At 37.9% G+C, this 15851-nt stretch overlaps 1 protein-coding gene across 2 annotated transcripts in view; it reads right to left on the bottom strand.

Annotated features, from left to right (window-relative positions):
- Positions 1 to 15851, bottom strand: part of FER (FER tyrosine kinase) — a 435391-nt gene that overhangs the window by 290904 nt on the left and 128636 nt on the right. For both annotated transcript variants that reach the window (XM_047879101.1, XM_047879093.1), the window contains exon 10: positions 4352 to 4541. In XM_047879101.1, the coding sequence (XP_047735057.1) occupies positions 4352 to 4541 (190 nt within the window). The remainder of the gene's footprint in view (positions 1 to 4351; positions 4542 to 15851) is intronic.

Raw genomic sequence — 15851 nt, 5'->3', positions numbered from 1 at the left:
TAACAAAACAGGATTTTATTGATAGTGCTGTTCAACTAAGCAGAACTTACTCAATAAGATTTGCAGAGAAGATAAATATATATTGCATATTAGTCTAGCAAAAGAGCTTAAAAATGTGCAATTTCAGAAACATCAAAGTAAAGGCAATTATCTTTCAGAATAGCTAACCATATTTAAAAAGTAAGAAGTCATTATATAGTACCATCAATTCTAGATATATCCGACATATAAGAAAGATTCAACAAAAATTATTATATTTGGTGCATAGCACATGCTATTATAAAGTAAAACAACTAGATTACTCTGGAGTGAAAATAAAATCGATTTCCTCAGCTCAACAGACACTGATTGAAAGCTTACGTTCTTACATCTAGACAACTAAAAGCAAACATGAAGAAAGGTGATACTTTTAAATTAATTAATTAATGAATTTTAAAAATAGTAAAGTCAGCTAATGATACTCAGGGATTAAAAAATTCTGGTATTTCCATCAGTATCCAAGGACAGTCAACAAAGAGTTCACCTTCCTAATATTTTCCAAAAGGCAAATTCCTCTGTCCTGCACAGATAGAATTGAAGGATAAAATAAAATAAAATAAAATAAAATAAAATAAAATAAAATAAAATAATCCTTGGGTTTAGAGAACATTTAGACAACTCAAAATGCCTTTAGAATTATCAGTAGCACGTTTAATCTGTCAACAACCCAATCAGAAAAGAAAGGATTTCTCTTCTAATTCAGTATTTCCCAAAGTATATTCCATTGCACTATGGTCCCTTTAGGATACTCTCTGAAAAGGAATTAGGTCAATATTTTCAGAGACACTACATCCCATGCTATACTTCTCTTCATAGGCAATGGATATTAAAAGTTCCAAAAAACCTGCAGTTAGTACAAAGGTTTCTTTGGCCTTAATCCAGCATGTCCCAAATTCTGGAACTCATTTCTCCTTGGAATACTTGAAGGACACCAAATTACCTTGATTTTCTACTACCTCACTGGTCACTCCTTAGTCTTCCACCAGGTCTTCCTTTTCTAGACCACCTAACTTGAAGTGCCCCAGAGTTCAGTCCTTGATTCTCTTTTCTTCTCTATTCTCTCTCACTTGGTGACTGCCTATAGTCAAATGATTTTATTATTTTTTTAATGTTTATTTGTTTTTGAGAGAGAGAGAGAGAGAGAGAGAGAGAGAGAGAGAGGCAGAGCGTGAGCAGGGGAGGGGCAGAGAGAGAGAGGGAGACACAGAATCACCCACATGGAGACAAGGAAATATTATAAACTGCTCAGAGAACAAAAGATTTACTAGCTAAGATTTTCAAAACCCAAGTAAAAGAAAAAACTTCAGAAGTTCCTCTGAAAGAATGCATATACACATAGTTATTAAGAATCAAGAAAGGGTCCTGGTACATATAGGATAATACTTATTATCATATAGGATAGTAAAGGAGTCACAGAATCTGAAGCAGACTCCAGGCTCTGAGCTCTCAGCACAGAGCCCCATGCAGGGCTCAAACTCACCAACTGTGAGATCATGACCTGAGCCAAAGTCGGATGCTTAACCGACTGAGCCACCCAGGCATCCCTAGTCAAATGATTTTAAATACCATGTGATACCTAGACTCTGAAATTTATATCTCCAATCCAAATCGCACTCCTGAACACAAGGCCCAAATACCAAATTTTGACAATGACTTGTTTTTTTAGAAAGACAAACTGAAATCTTGCTCTGCCTCATCATAGCTACTTAGGTATATCTTTCCATTCACTCGAAACAAATTGTATTCCTGTAGTTCTCCTGCTAAAAACCTTAAAATCATCCTTGAGTATTCTCTCTCATAACTCACATTTAATCCATAGGAAATCTCCTGGGCTCAACCTTCAAAATACATCCAGAAGCTAAACACTTCTTGCTACTTCCCATGCTACCATCCTTGCCCAAACCATGATCTTCTATAATGTGGGTTATTGCAATAATCTCATTCTTCCATCCTTATTCCCTTAAGTAAATTCTCAACATAGTTGCTGCTGCAATCCATCTAAATAAAAAGTCAGAGCATGTCATTCCTCTGTTATTACTCTCCACCCTAGTGGCTTCCCATTTCACTCAGAGAAAAGTCATAAGCCTTAATTATGGTCCACAAAGCCCCAAGGTCTATTCCCTAATACTTCTCTAATCTCATTCCCCAGACTCTCACCTTCCCCTCCACTCAGACTTCCTTAATCATACCTTGAATAGTCCAACATGCTCCTGCATTATAGCCTTTGCAACAGGTGCACCCTCTGACTGAAATGCTCTTTCCCCAGAAATGAAGGGGTGTAGTAGCTCCCTGTCTCCAGTCTTTGTTCAAATGTCAACTACCCAGTGAAAGTTATTCTGACTTTGATTTAAAATTGTGTCCCAACTTCTAGGCCCCCAACCCTCTACCCTGCTCTGTTTCTATTTCTTGGCATTTAGCATCTTCCAAAATAGTATATAATTTATTACTCATTTATTAACTGCCACTCACTACAGAATGTGACCTCTAAGAGAGGTTTTTTTAATTAGTTTTATTCACTGATGTATCTTAAGCCATCTAGAAATGTGCTTGACTCAATAAATATTGCTCAAATGAATAAATGAAACATACTTATGCCCAGACAATAGAGAATTTCTGCACAGTACTTAATATTTATCATTCTCTCCTTGGAATTTTGGCCAAAATTAGACCTAGTTTTTAAAAAAAAGACATTAAGATGGCTTCTCCTGACAGAAATGATTATGTTTTCTGCCTCCACAGTTTTTTTTAGATTTCTGTAAATAAATAGATGGGCTTTCACTGTAATTGAATTATAGAGCCAAAATAAACATCAACACCTCTAAGAACCTGACTATACAATCCTAACTCTGATTATACATTTTAATCACATGTATAAGAATACACAATCAAGGCGCCTGGGTGGCTCGGTTGAGCATCAGACTTCGGCTCAGGTCATGATCTCACTGTCCGTGAGTTCAAGCCCCACGCCGGGCTCTGTGCTGACAGCTCGGAGCCTGGAGCCTGTTTCAGATTCTGTGTCTCCCTCTCTCTCTTCACCCTCCCCCACTTCGCTTATGCTCTGTCTTTCTGTCAAAAATAAATAAACATTAAAAAAATTTTTTTAAATGAATACATAATCTGTGGCCCATCTTAGTGGTACAGTTCTTTAAGGCACTCCTCCACAAAAGCATTCACTACTGAAGCATAAGTGTATTGGTTAACACTGCCATTAATTTGAGTCATGTAACTCATAGATTAACATGGCTCAATTAATAACAAAAATGGGAACCATAATAATTTAAATATTTCATATTCATTTATCACATTTTCAAATACTGCCTTTTATTTCAATAGAGACATCTGAATATGTTTAATAATCAAGTTATACTATTCAGAACCACGTAAACTAAAAATGACTAAAATATCAGCTATAGCATCATCAACTATGATAGTTCTATTTATGGACCACATACAGCTACTCACAGAAAAAGCCAAGGACATACCTCAGGCTTTTTTAGCCTGGGCACTACTGATATTTTGAGTTGGATACTTTTTTGTTGGGACTATGAAGGCAAAGGTTGTCTTGTGCATTATAGGATGTTTAGAGGCATCAGTGGCCTCTACCCATCAGATACCACTAACTGTAACAACCAAAAATATCTGGAGACATTGCCAGATGTCCCCTGGAGGGCAAAACTGTCCTCTTGGTGAGAACCACCAACCTAAGATGGAAAGGAAGAAGGAAAAAAGGAAAGAAGAGAGGGAGGGAGGGAGGAAGGGAGAGAAGGGGAGGGAAAGTATTTATACTAGGCATTCTTAAATAGGTCATGAAAATATAAAATGTAGTTGAATTTCTAGCTGGTGGGTTTGAATGTGTTTACTGTAGTTTAAGAATATAAGTAAAAAAAAATCTATTTTTAAACAAAATCAAATGTGTTGTGAAAATAATAAATATATCATCAATCTCAGACAAATAAGATTTTACTGTTCTTAAGAAGAAAAAAATAATAAATAGCTTTCTCCTTATTTCTTACTTCTATCTTAGTAATAACACCCTACCTTCTGTCTTCCAGGAATAAAAACATTTGCAGTCTTTGTATTCAGTTTTAAAGGCCAGAGAAGAGCTTTTCCTCTGACTCTACAGGTTCCCAAAATGTTCTCCAGGTGACCTGACATGACTGACAAATCTATTTTGCATTTACAAACAAGTTTAACAGGGCCTGCATATTAACAAGAAAAACAATTTGTCATAGCAAAAGAATTAATTTTTATATTCATTTATTACCTAGATACTTCTCTTTCAAGTTTCTCATTTGATTACTATTTGGCTTACCATAGATGTAACTGATCGTGCATCTTCTTCATAATTTACTACTGGAGGTGGCTCTTTCCCATCGTTTTCTTGTACTTTTTGTTCTAGTAATTCTTTCTGTGCTGTAAACTTTGCCTCAGTGCATCTCAACTGCTGGACTGACTGTTTCAGCTCTTCAAGTGACTGTTTCTGGCTTAGCAGAAGCACAATACTGAAAAAGAACACATTAAATATAAATTAGTTCAACTTCTTTAAGAAACAGAGCCTTTCAAGGAAACTATACATGTATTACGCTTCTGCTTCCTTTCATTTTCACCTTTATAACAGTCCTTCAGAATCCTTAGAATGATAAAACCAAACAGCTTTCGCATCATCACGATAGTTACTAAATGTTAGCATTAGCAAAATGGAAGAAAATATTTGGAAGCAAAAAACAAATTCAAGATGCTTTGAAATATAATGTATGGTGTTCATTTTATTTTACAACTAAGCCATCTACCTCACAGAGTACAGACACTTAGGTTGAGAAGTGTAGGGCCTAAAATGAATTAATATGACTAAAGCAGAATCTCAATTTACTTCAAATCTCAAATGGAATATAGCTGAAGTCAGATCTGTGCCTCAGGTAAAATAAACCAAATCAAAGTGACAACCTGGGAAGAAGCTGTGTTTATTTTGTGAGGGGTGTGTTTTAAGAGTTGAAGAAAGCTGTTCTGATGAGGACTCAGGACTGAGCTGTCACTGAGGAAATGAGCATAAGTCCCCCGATCTTTCCAATACATCACTATAAAGATAATATACTTCCCCAATTCTTTACAGAACTACGTAGGCCACATGTTGCCTTTCTGTGACCTTTTATACCTTGAAATCTGCCCCAAAGGGAATTTCAAACTAATTCACCCACATTAAAGCCACAAGAAAACAGGGAGTGGTCGTGGGGAACAAACACCTCTAGAAACACTGTTATATATAGTATACTAATATCTTAAAGAACTATGCCATGTACCATTGAAAATAAGTAATTAATATGTAAGTGACAACAGACTGTCAATAAGGGAAAACTTCAAAACTGGACAATAAGATCAGAAAATGTTACTTTCTTAAATTGGAATTTATATGGATCAATACTAATTGAATAAGTAATCATAGGCAGAAGAAATCCCCACTAAGAGAGATCTGTTTATACATACAATGTTGATCAATATTTTGAAAACTCAATTTCAATCAAATTGAACAGGGTACAACCTCAGGGAATGAATGCTATTAGGAGAGCTAAAATCTCCTCATTATACTGCAATAAGTTTCAGGTGAAACTGACAAAAAGAGAACTCAGGTGGAGAATTGAGTGAAATTTGGGAAAAGAACTAATGAGCAAAGTTTTTGTTTTAATGTTTATTTATTTTGAGAGAGAAGGTGAGCAGGGCGAGAGAGAGAGAGGGGGAGTGAATCCAAGAAGGCTCTGTGCTGTCAGCACTGAGCCTGATGCAGGGCTCAATCTCATGAACCATAAGATAATGACCTGAGCTGAAATCAAGAGTCAGATGCTTAAATGAGACACCCAGGCAGCCCAAGATTATTTATAACAGAAACCTAGCAATGTTCAAAAGACAAATCCCCCTAACCAGTCGAGTTCATGGCCAAAGTAATGAACAAGGATATATCATACTGTCAGAGTTCATTACTACCTCCCAAGTAAAATCATCATGGCATAATGGTAAGAGTATAATTATATCAAATGAGAACAGATTCAATTTAATGGCTCAATCATGTTGATTTTCTCATCTTCAGTTTTAGCATGGGAAAAATTGATAATAATACCAAATTGTCAGGGTTGTTCTGAATACAATGAGATAATATTTAAAAACTTGTTAGCATAGGGCCTCCCATCAAGTAAGAATTCAGTAAGTAGCAATTATCATTTATATCATCTTCATTCAACAGTCCATGAACTGTGTTCTAAATCCACACAGATTTCCTGATAAATTCCTGCTGGTTTGCATATTAAGTAGTAAGTCCTTTCTTCATAATAAATTGGTTATAGATCTTTTTCTCTGTGAATCTCTTCAGAGAAAGTTCATTTTTAAAGGTCACTTTTGTGAACACAAATTCATAAGGACTGAGTTCTGGAAAAAATTACACCCATATGAACTTAAAGCTTCTTGAAGGTTCCTTCTTTGTATCTCCTCACCACCAAAAGAATCGCATGACAAAAGGATAGGGCACAATTTAAAATGTACCAGGTAAGATGGTAAAAACATGTATTTATGTATCTGCAGAATGAGTCCAAAAAAGAGGGTGAATGATTTCACAAAAGTATACCAATTAATAGGAAATAATACTTGAAAATAATAATGCTCTAAAACCATTACTACTACCATTAACCTTCTGTAAATCAAATTCCTAAAGACCAACAGGGAAAAATGCAAAATAAAAAAATAATAATATTTAAAGGAATGAAAATAAACCTCAAAAATAAAATATGAAATAACTAATAAGGAGCGATAATTACAAAATAGTAAATATGAATAGAACATTAGGACAAAAAATTCAAAGAAATACATTTATGGGAGCAAAACACCTACATTTGATTATCTCTTCAATTGTATAGCAGGCCCCCAAAAACGACTACACCCTTCTCTCCAGAACCTAGGAATATGTTACCTTATATAGCAAAAGGGAGTTTTGTAAGTTAAGGATGGTGGAATGGGGAAGTTATTTTAGATTATCCAGGTGAGCCCAATATAAACATAAGCATCTGATAAGAGAGAAGAAAAAGGGACAATGTCAGAGAAGACAATGTGACCAAAAAACAAAAGGTGGGGGGGGGGGGGTAGAAAAGGCACTGTGATGTGGAGCCAAGAGCCAAGGAATAAGGAAAGTCTCTAGAAGCTGGATAAACAGAAAAGTGGATTCTCCCCAAGAACCTGCAGAAGAAATCAGCCCCATCAACAACTTGCTTTTAGGCCCACAAGACTCATTTCCAACATCTGATCTCCAGAAATATAAGAGAATAAATTTATGTTGTTTTAAATTACCAAGTTTGTGGCAATTTATTACAGCAGGAATAGAAAACTAACACAAACCCTAAAAGAGATGATACCTGTTTTTGGTCCATTTTAAATGACTAAACTAGGGGCACCACCCATTTTTTGTTGTTGTTTGTGTATTTATTTATTTATTTATTGAGAGAGAGACAGCAGGTTAGGGGCAGAGGTGGAAGAAGAGGGAGAATCCCAAGCAGTCTCTGCAATGTCAGCACAGAGCCTGATGTGGGGCTTGAACTGCGAACCATGAGATCATGAGCTGAACTGAAATCAAGAGTCAGCCCGCTTAACTGACTGAGCCACCCAGTTGCCCTGGGTGTTCAACTGCTGATTTCAGCTCAGGTCATGATCCCAGGGTCCTGGGACCATGCCCTACCTCAGGCTCTGTGCTGAGCATGGATCCTGCTTAAGATTCTCTCTCCTTCTGCTCCTCTCCCCTGCTCAATCTCTCTCTCTACCTAAAATAATTTTTTTAATGGCTGAAATATAAGAAACATTATATGGTTGTATAGTATGCATAGCCAGTAACAACTAGGATATAGACTTTAGAGAAAAATATTAAAGAGTTAGAAGTATTTTTCAACCAGAAAATGACTGTATCACATAAATTAGTTTTAGCTTCATTAAATACTAAATAAAATTTTTAAGGGATTAAACCATTACAGAAAGTTGAAATAAAAAAAAAAAAGAATAGAAATACCAGACAATCCAGCAATTCAAAATCTGGATATTTACCCAAAGAAAACAAAAACAATAATTCAAAAAGATACACACACCACATTTTCACTACAGCATTATTTACAATAACCAAGATATGGAAGCACCCTAAGTGTGCATCAATAATGAATGGATAAAGACAATGTGGTGTTGTGTGGATATATATTATTCAAATATATATAAATATATATATAAATTTATAAAATATATATAAAAAATATACATCTACATAATGAAACATATACTCAGCCATAAAAAAAGAATGAAACTTGACTTTTTTTTTTTAACAGAGAGAAATAGTTAGCATATGAGTGGGGAGAGAGAGAGAGAGAGAGAGAGAGAGAGCGAGAATTTTAAGCAGGCTCCATGCTCACGGTGGAGCCCTATGCGGGGCTCAATCCCATGACCCTGAGATTATGACCTGAGCAGAAATCAAGAGTCAGATGCGCAACCGACTGAGCCACCCAGGTGCCCGAAACCTTGCCATTTGTGACAACATGGATGGACCTAGAGGGTATTATGCTAAGTGAAATAAGTCTGGCAGAGAAAAGCAAACACCGTACGACTTCACTTATATGTAGAGTCTAAAAAACAAATCAGAACAGAAACAGAAATGAATTCATAAATACAGAGAGAAAACTGGTGGTTACAGAGGGGAGGGGGTAGGAGGACAGGAAAAATATGCAAAGGGAGTTAAGAGGTACAAACTTCCAGTTATAAAACAAGTAGGTCATAGAGGTAAAGCACAGCAGAGGAAACACAGTCAATAGTATTGTAATAACTTTATATGGTGATAGTAACTAGATTTATCATAGTGACCATTTTGTAATGTAAACAAATGTCGAATCACAATGTTGTACACATGAAACTAACAATGTTGTATGTCAACTATACTTCAATAAAAATAATAAATTAATGAATTAAAAAATTTTAAACCACATATAAAGTTTAGACAAAAGGCTCTTTTTAAACATGACTTCTCATGGCATTTATAATCTCTATACTAAACTATTTCACCTTTACTTTACCCTGAATAATAAATAGGGTCTTCCAAAATGATAAACATAAAGGAGAAAAGTTAGTATTTTCAACAAATGGTACTGCACAAGTGGTCATCCATATGCAAGAAATGAATCAAAAACAGACCTTATATCATTCATAAAAATTAACTCAAAATGGATCAGACATAAAAGTAAAACATAAACTTCAAAACTCCTAGAGGATACATAGGAGAAAACATAGATGACATTGGTCTGGTGAAAGCTTTTTTTAGATAAAACATCAAAGGCACAACCTGTGAAAGAAATAATTGATAAACTGCAGTTTATGAAAATTAAAAACTTTTGCTCTGTGAAAGACAGTGTCAGGAGAACAGTAAGATAAGCCATAGACAGGGAGAGAACATAGGAAACACATACGTCTGATAAAAGACTATTATTCAAAATACACAAAGATCTCTTAAATGTCAACAATAAGAAAACAAACAACCTGATTTAAAAAACAGGTCAAAGACTTAACAGACACCTCACCAAAGAAGATATGCTCATGGAAAATAAGTATATGAAAAGATGACCCACACCATGTGTCCTCAGTGACATGCAAATTAAAACAATGAGATACCTCTATCCAGTGATGAGATGACCAAACTCTAAAACACAGACAACATTAAATGCTGACAAGGATGTGGAACAATAGAAGCTCTCATTCATTACTGGTGGGAATACAAAATGGTGCAGCTACTCGAAAAGATGGTTTGGGAGTTACTTACAAAAGTAAAAATACTCTTACCATATGATCAAGCGTCACACTCCTTTATTTACTCAAAGGAATTAAAATTTTGCATCCACACAAAAGCCTGCACACAGATGTACATAGAGCAGCTTTATTCATAATTGCCTAAACTTGGAAGCAACCAAGATGTCCTTTAGTAGGTGAATGGATAAATAAACTGTGATTCATCCAGACAATGGGATATTATTCAGCACTCAAATGAGCTACCAAGCTACAAAAAGACATGGAGGAAACTTAACTGCATATTACTAAGTGAAAGAAGCCAATCTGAAAAGGCTACATAATGTCTGATTCTAAATATATGACATTCTGGAAAAGGCAAAACTATGGGGACAATAAAAAGATCAGCAGTTGACAACAGTTGAGAATTGGGGCAGGGGGATAAATAACTGGAGCACAGAGGCTTTCTGGCAAAAATTATGCTGTATGATACCATAAGTATGGATACATGTCATTACACATTGTTCAAACTGACAGGAGTGAAATGTAATTTAAATTAAGGACTTTGGGTGATAATGATGTGTCACTGTAGGTTCATCAATTGTAACAAATATAACACTCTGGAGAGATATTGAAAACGGGGGAGGAGGGGCGCCTGGGTGGCACAGTCGGTTAAGCGTCCGACTTCAGCCAGGTCACGATCTCGCGGTCCGGGAGTTCAAGCCCCGCGTCAGGCTCTGGGCTGATGGCTCAGAGCCTGGAGCCTGCTTCCGATTCTGTGTCTCCCTCTCTCTCTGCCCCTCCCCTGTTCATGCTCTGTCTCTCTCTGTCCCAAAAATAAATAAAGAAAAAAAAGAAAAAAAAAGAAAACGGGGGAGGATATGCATGTGTAGGGTCAAGGATATATGGAAAATCTCTGAACCTTCCCCTCAATTTTGCTATGAAAGTTAAACTACTCTAAAAAATAAAGTCTCAATATAAAAAAAATGAGGTATCAGTATACATCTATTAGAATGGCTCAAATACAATAAGACGACCACACCAAATGCTGCCAAGGATGAGGAGAAAATGATCACGCACACACTGCTAGTAGGAAACCAGCAATTGCACTCATGGGTATCCCAGAAAAATTAAAACTTACATTCACAAAAAAAGCTGTACATGAATTCCTGAAGCATCTTTATTTGTAATAGTCAAAACCTGGAAACAAATCAGATGTTCTTCAAAGGGTGAATGATTAGACAAATGAGTTGAATTGTGTCCTCTAAGAAGAGATGTTCAAATCCTAACCTTAAGAACCTCAAAATGTGATCTTATTTGGAAATAGGGTTCTTGCAGATGTAATTAATTAAGATGAGGTGATATTGGAGTGGATTTTGGCCTTTAATTCTTATGACTGGTGTCCTTGTAAAAAGAAGAAAATCTGGATACTGAGAAGAGTACCCAGAATACCACCGGGAGATGGAGGCAGATTGAAGTGATGCTTCTATAAACCAAGGAATGCCTAGGTTTGCCAGCTATTAGGGAAGCTAGGAGGGAGGCAAAGAACAGATTCTTCCTCAGAGCCATCAGAAGAAACCAGTCTGCCAACACTTCATTTAAGAATATGAAAGAATTGGGGAGTTGCGGCAAGATGGCGGCTTAGGAGGACGCTGGGCTCACCGCACGTCCTGCTGATCACTTAGATTCCATCTACACCTGCCTAAATAACCCAGAAAACCGCCAGAGGATTAGCAGAACGGAGTCGCCGGAGCCAAACGCAGACGAGAGGCCCACGGAAGAGGGTAGGAAGGGCGGCGAGGCGGTGCGCGCTCCACGGACTGGCGGGAGGGAGCCGGGGCGGAGGGGCGGCTCACCGGCCAAGCAGAGCCCCCGAGTCTGGCTTGCAAAAGCGGAGGGGCCGGGCGGACTGTGTTCCGACAGCAAGCGCGACTTAGCCTCTGGGAGGTCGTAAGTTAACAGCTCTGCTCGGAAAGCGGGAAGGCTGGAGGACAAAGGGAGGGAGAGCTGCTGAGCCCCCTGACAACAGAGCTCAGTTTGGTGGGGAACAAAGGCGCTCGCCAGCGCCATTTCCCCCGCCCATCCCCCAGCCGAAATCCCAAAGGGAACCCGTTCCTGCCAGGGAACTTGCTCGCTCTGCGCAAACACCCAACTCTGCGCTTCGGCGGAGCCAAACCTCCGGCAGCGGATCTGACTCCCTCCCGCTGCCACAGGGCCCCTCCTGAAGTGGATCACCTAAGGAGAAGAGAGCTAAGCCTGCCCCTCCTGCCCCCGAGCACCTTGCCTACCCACCCCAGCTAATACGCCAGATCCCCAGCATCACAAGCCTGGCAGGGTGCAAGTAGCCCAGACGAGCCACACCACCCCACAGTGAATCCCGCCCCTAGGAGAGGGGAATAGAAGGCACACACCAGTCTGACTGTGGCCCCAGCGGTGGGCTGGTGGCAGACATCAGGTCTGACTGTGGCCCGGCCCACCAACTCCAGTTATACACCACAGCACAGGGGAAGTGCCCTGCAGGTCCTCACCACGCCAGGGACTATCCAAAATGACCAAGCGGAAGAACTCCCCTCAGAAGAATCTCCAGGAAATAACAACAGCTAATGAGCTGATCAAAAAGGATTTAAATAATATAACAGAAAGTGAATTTAGAATAATAGTCATAAAATTAATCGCTGGGCTTGAAAACAGTATACAGGACAGCAGAGAATCTCTTGCTACAGAGATCAAGGGACTAAGGAACAGTCACGAGGAGCTGAAAAACGCTTTAAACGAAATGCATAACAAAATGGAAACCACCACAGCTCGGCTTGAAGAGGCAGAGGAGAGAATAGGTGAACTAGAAGATATAGTTATGGAAAAAGAGGAAGCTGAGAAAAAGAGAGATAAAAAAATCCAGGAGTATGAGGGGAAAATTAGAGAATTAAGTGATACACTAAAAAGAAATAATATACGCATAATTGGTATCCCAGAGGAGGAAGAGAGAGGGAAAGGTGCTGAAGGGGTACTTGAAGAAATAATAGCTGAGAACTTCCCTGAACTGGGGAAGGAAAAAGGCATTGAAATCCAAGAGGCACAGAGAACTCCCTTCAGACGTAACTTGAATCGATCTTCTGCACGACATATCATAGTGAAACTGGCAAAATACAAGGATAAAGAGAAAAGTCTGAAAGCAGAAAGGGGTAAACGTGCCCTCACATATAAAGGGAGACCTATAAGACTCGTGACTGATCTCTCTTTTGAAACTTGGCAGGCCAGAAAGAATTGGCACGAGATTTTCAGGGTGCTAGACAGAAAAAATATGCAGCCGAGAATCCTTTATCCAGCAAGTCTGTCATTTAGAATAGAAGGAGAGATAAAGGTCTTCCCAAACAAACAAAAACTGAAGGAATTTGTCACCACTAAACCAGCCCTACAAGAGATCCTAAGGGGGACCCTGTGAGACAAAGTCCCAGAGACATCACTATAAGCATAAAACATACAGACATCACAATGACTCTAAACCCGTATCTTTCTATAATAACACTGAATGTAAATGGATTAAATGCGCCAACCAAAAGACATAGGGTATCAGAATGGATAAAAAAACAAGACCCATCTATTTGCTGTCTACAAGAGACTCATTTTAGATCTGAGGACACCTTTAGATTGAGAGTGAGGGGATGGAGAACTATTTATCATGCGACTGGAAGCCAAAAGAAAGCTGGAGTAGCCATACTTATATCAGACAAACTAGACTTTAAATTAAAGGCTGTAACAAGAGATGAAGAAGGACATTATATAATAGTTACAGGGTCTATCCATCAGGAAGAGCTAACAATTATAAATGTCTATGCACCGAATACCGGAGCCCCCAAATATATAAAACAATTACTCATAAACATAAGCAACCTTATTGATAAGAATGTGGTAATTGCAGGGGACTTTAATACACCACTTACAGAAATGGATAGATCATCTAGACACACGGTCAATAAAGAAACAAGGGCCCTGAATGAGACATTGGATCAGATGGACTTGACAGATATATTTAGAACTCTGCATCCCAAAGCAACAGAATATACTTTCTTCTCGAGTGCACATGGAACATTCTCCAAGATAGATCATATACTGGGTCACAAAACAGCCCTTCATAAGTTTACAAGAATTGAAATTATACCATGCTTACTTTCAGACCACAATGCTATGAAGCTTGAAATCAACCACAGAAAAAAGTCTGGAAAACCTCCAAAAGCATGGAGGTTAATGAACACCCTACTAACAAATGAGTGGGTCAACCAGGCAATTAGAGAAGAAATTAAAAAATATATGGAAACAAACGAAAATGAAAATACAACAATCCAAACGCTTTGGGACGCAGCGAAGGCAGTCCTGAGAGGAAAATACATTGCAATCCAGGCCTATCTCAAGAAACAAGAAAAATCCCAAATACAAAATCTAACAGCACACCTAAAGGAACTAGAAGCAGAACAGCAAAGGCAGCCTAAACCCAGCAGAAGAAGAGAAATAATAAAGATCAGAGCAGAAATAAACAATATAGAATCTAAAAAAACTGTAGAGCAGATCAACGAAACCAAGAGTTGGTTTTTTGAAAAAATAAACAAAATTGACAAACCTCTAGCCAGGCTTCTCAAAAAGAAAAGGGAGATGACCCAAATAGATAAAATCATGAATGAAAATGGAATGATTACAACCAATCCCTCAGAGATACAAACAATTATCAGGGAATACTATGAAAACTTATATGCCAACAAATTGGACAACCTGGAAGAAATGGACAAATTCCTGAACACCCACACTCTTCCAAAACTCAATCAGGAGGAAATAGAAAGCTTGAACAGACCCATAACCAGCGAAGAAATTGAATCGGTTATCAAAAATCTCCCAACAAATAAGAGTCCAGGACCAGATGGCTTCCCAGGGGAGTTCTACCAGACGTTTAAAGCAGAGATAATACCTATCCTTCTCAAGCTATTCCAAGAAATAGAAAGGGAAGGAAAACTTCCAGACTCATTCTATGAAGCCAGTATTACTTTGATTCCTAAACCAGACAGAGACCCAGTAAAAAAAGAGAACTACAGGCCAATATCCCTGATGAATATGGATGCAAAAATTCTCAATAAGATACTAGCAAATCGAATTCAACGGCATATAAAAAGAATTATTCACCATGATCAAGTGGGATTCATTCCTGGGATGCAGGGCTGGTTCAACATTCGCAAATCAATTAACGTGATACATCACATTAACAAAAAAAGAGAGAAGAACCATATGATCCTGTCAATCGATGCAGAAAAGGCCTTCGACAAAATCCAGCACCCTTTCTTAATAAAAACCCTTGAGAAAGTCGGGATAGAAGGAACATACTTAAAGATCATAAAAGCCATTTATGAAAAGCCCACAGCTAACATCATCCTCAACGGGGAAAAACTGAAAGCTTTTTCCCTGAGATCAGGAACACGACAAGGATTCCCACTCTCACCGCTGCTATTTAACATAGTGCTGGAAGTTCTAGCATCAGCAATCAGACAACAAAAGGAAATCAAAGGCATCAAAATTGGTAAAGATGAAGTCAAGCTTTCGCTTTTTGCAGATGACATGATATTATACATGGAAAATCCGATAGACTCCACCAAAAGTCTGCTAGAACTGATACAGGAATTCAGCAAAGTTGCAGGATACAAAATCAATGTACAGAAATCAGTTGCATTCTTATACACTAACAATGAAGCAACAGAAAGACAAATAAAGAAACTGATCCCATTCACAATTGCACCAAGAAGCATAAAATACCTAGGAATAAATCTAACCAAAGATGTAAAGGATCTGTATGCTGAAAACTACAGAAAGCTTATGAAGGAAATTGAAGAAGATTTAAAGAAATGGAAAGACATTCCCTGCTCATGGATTGGAAAAATAAATATTGTCAAAATGTCAATACTACCCAAAGCTATCTACACATTCAATGCAATCCCAATCAAAATTGCACCAGCATTCTTCTCGAAACTAGAACAAGCAATCCTAAAATT

The sequence above is a fragment of the Prionailurus viverrinus genome, chromosome A1 (genome assembly GCF_022837055.1).
Source record: "Prionailurus viverrinus isolate Anna chromosome A1, UM_Priviv_1.0, whole genome shotgun sequence".
NCBI classification, from domain to species: domain Eukaryota; kingdom Metazoa; phylum Chordata; class Mammalia; order Carnivora; family Felidae; genus Prionailurus; species Prionailurus viverrinus.
Note: the sequence above shows the minus strand (reverse complement) of the source record. Positions and strands in the feature narration are given on the sequence as shown.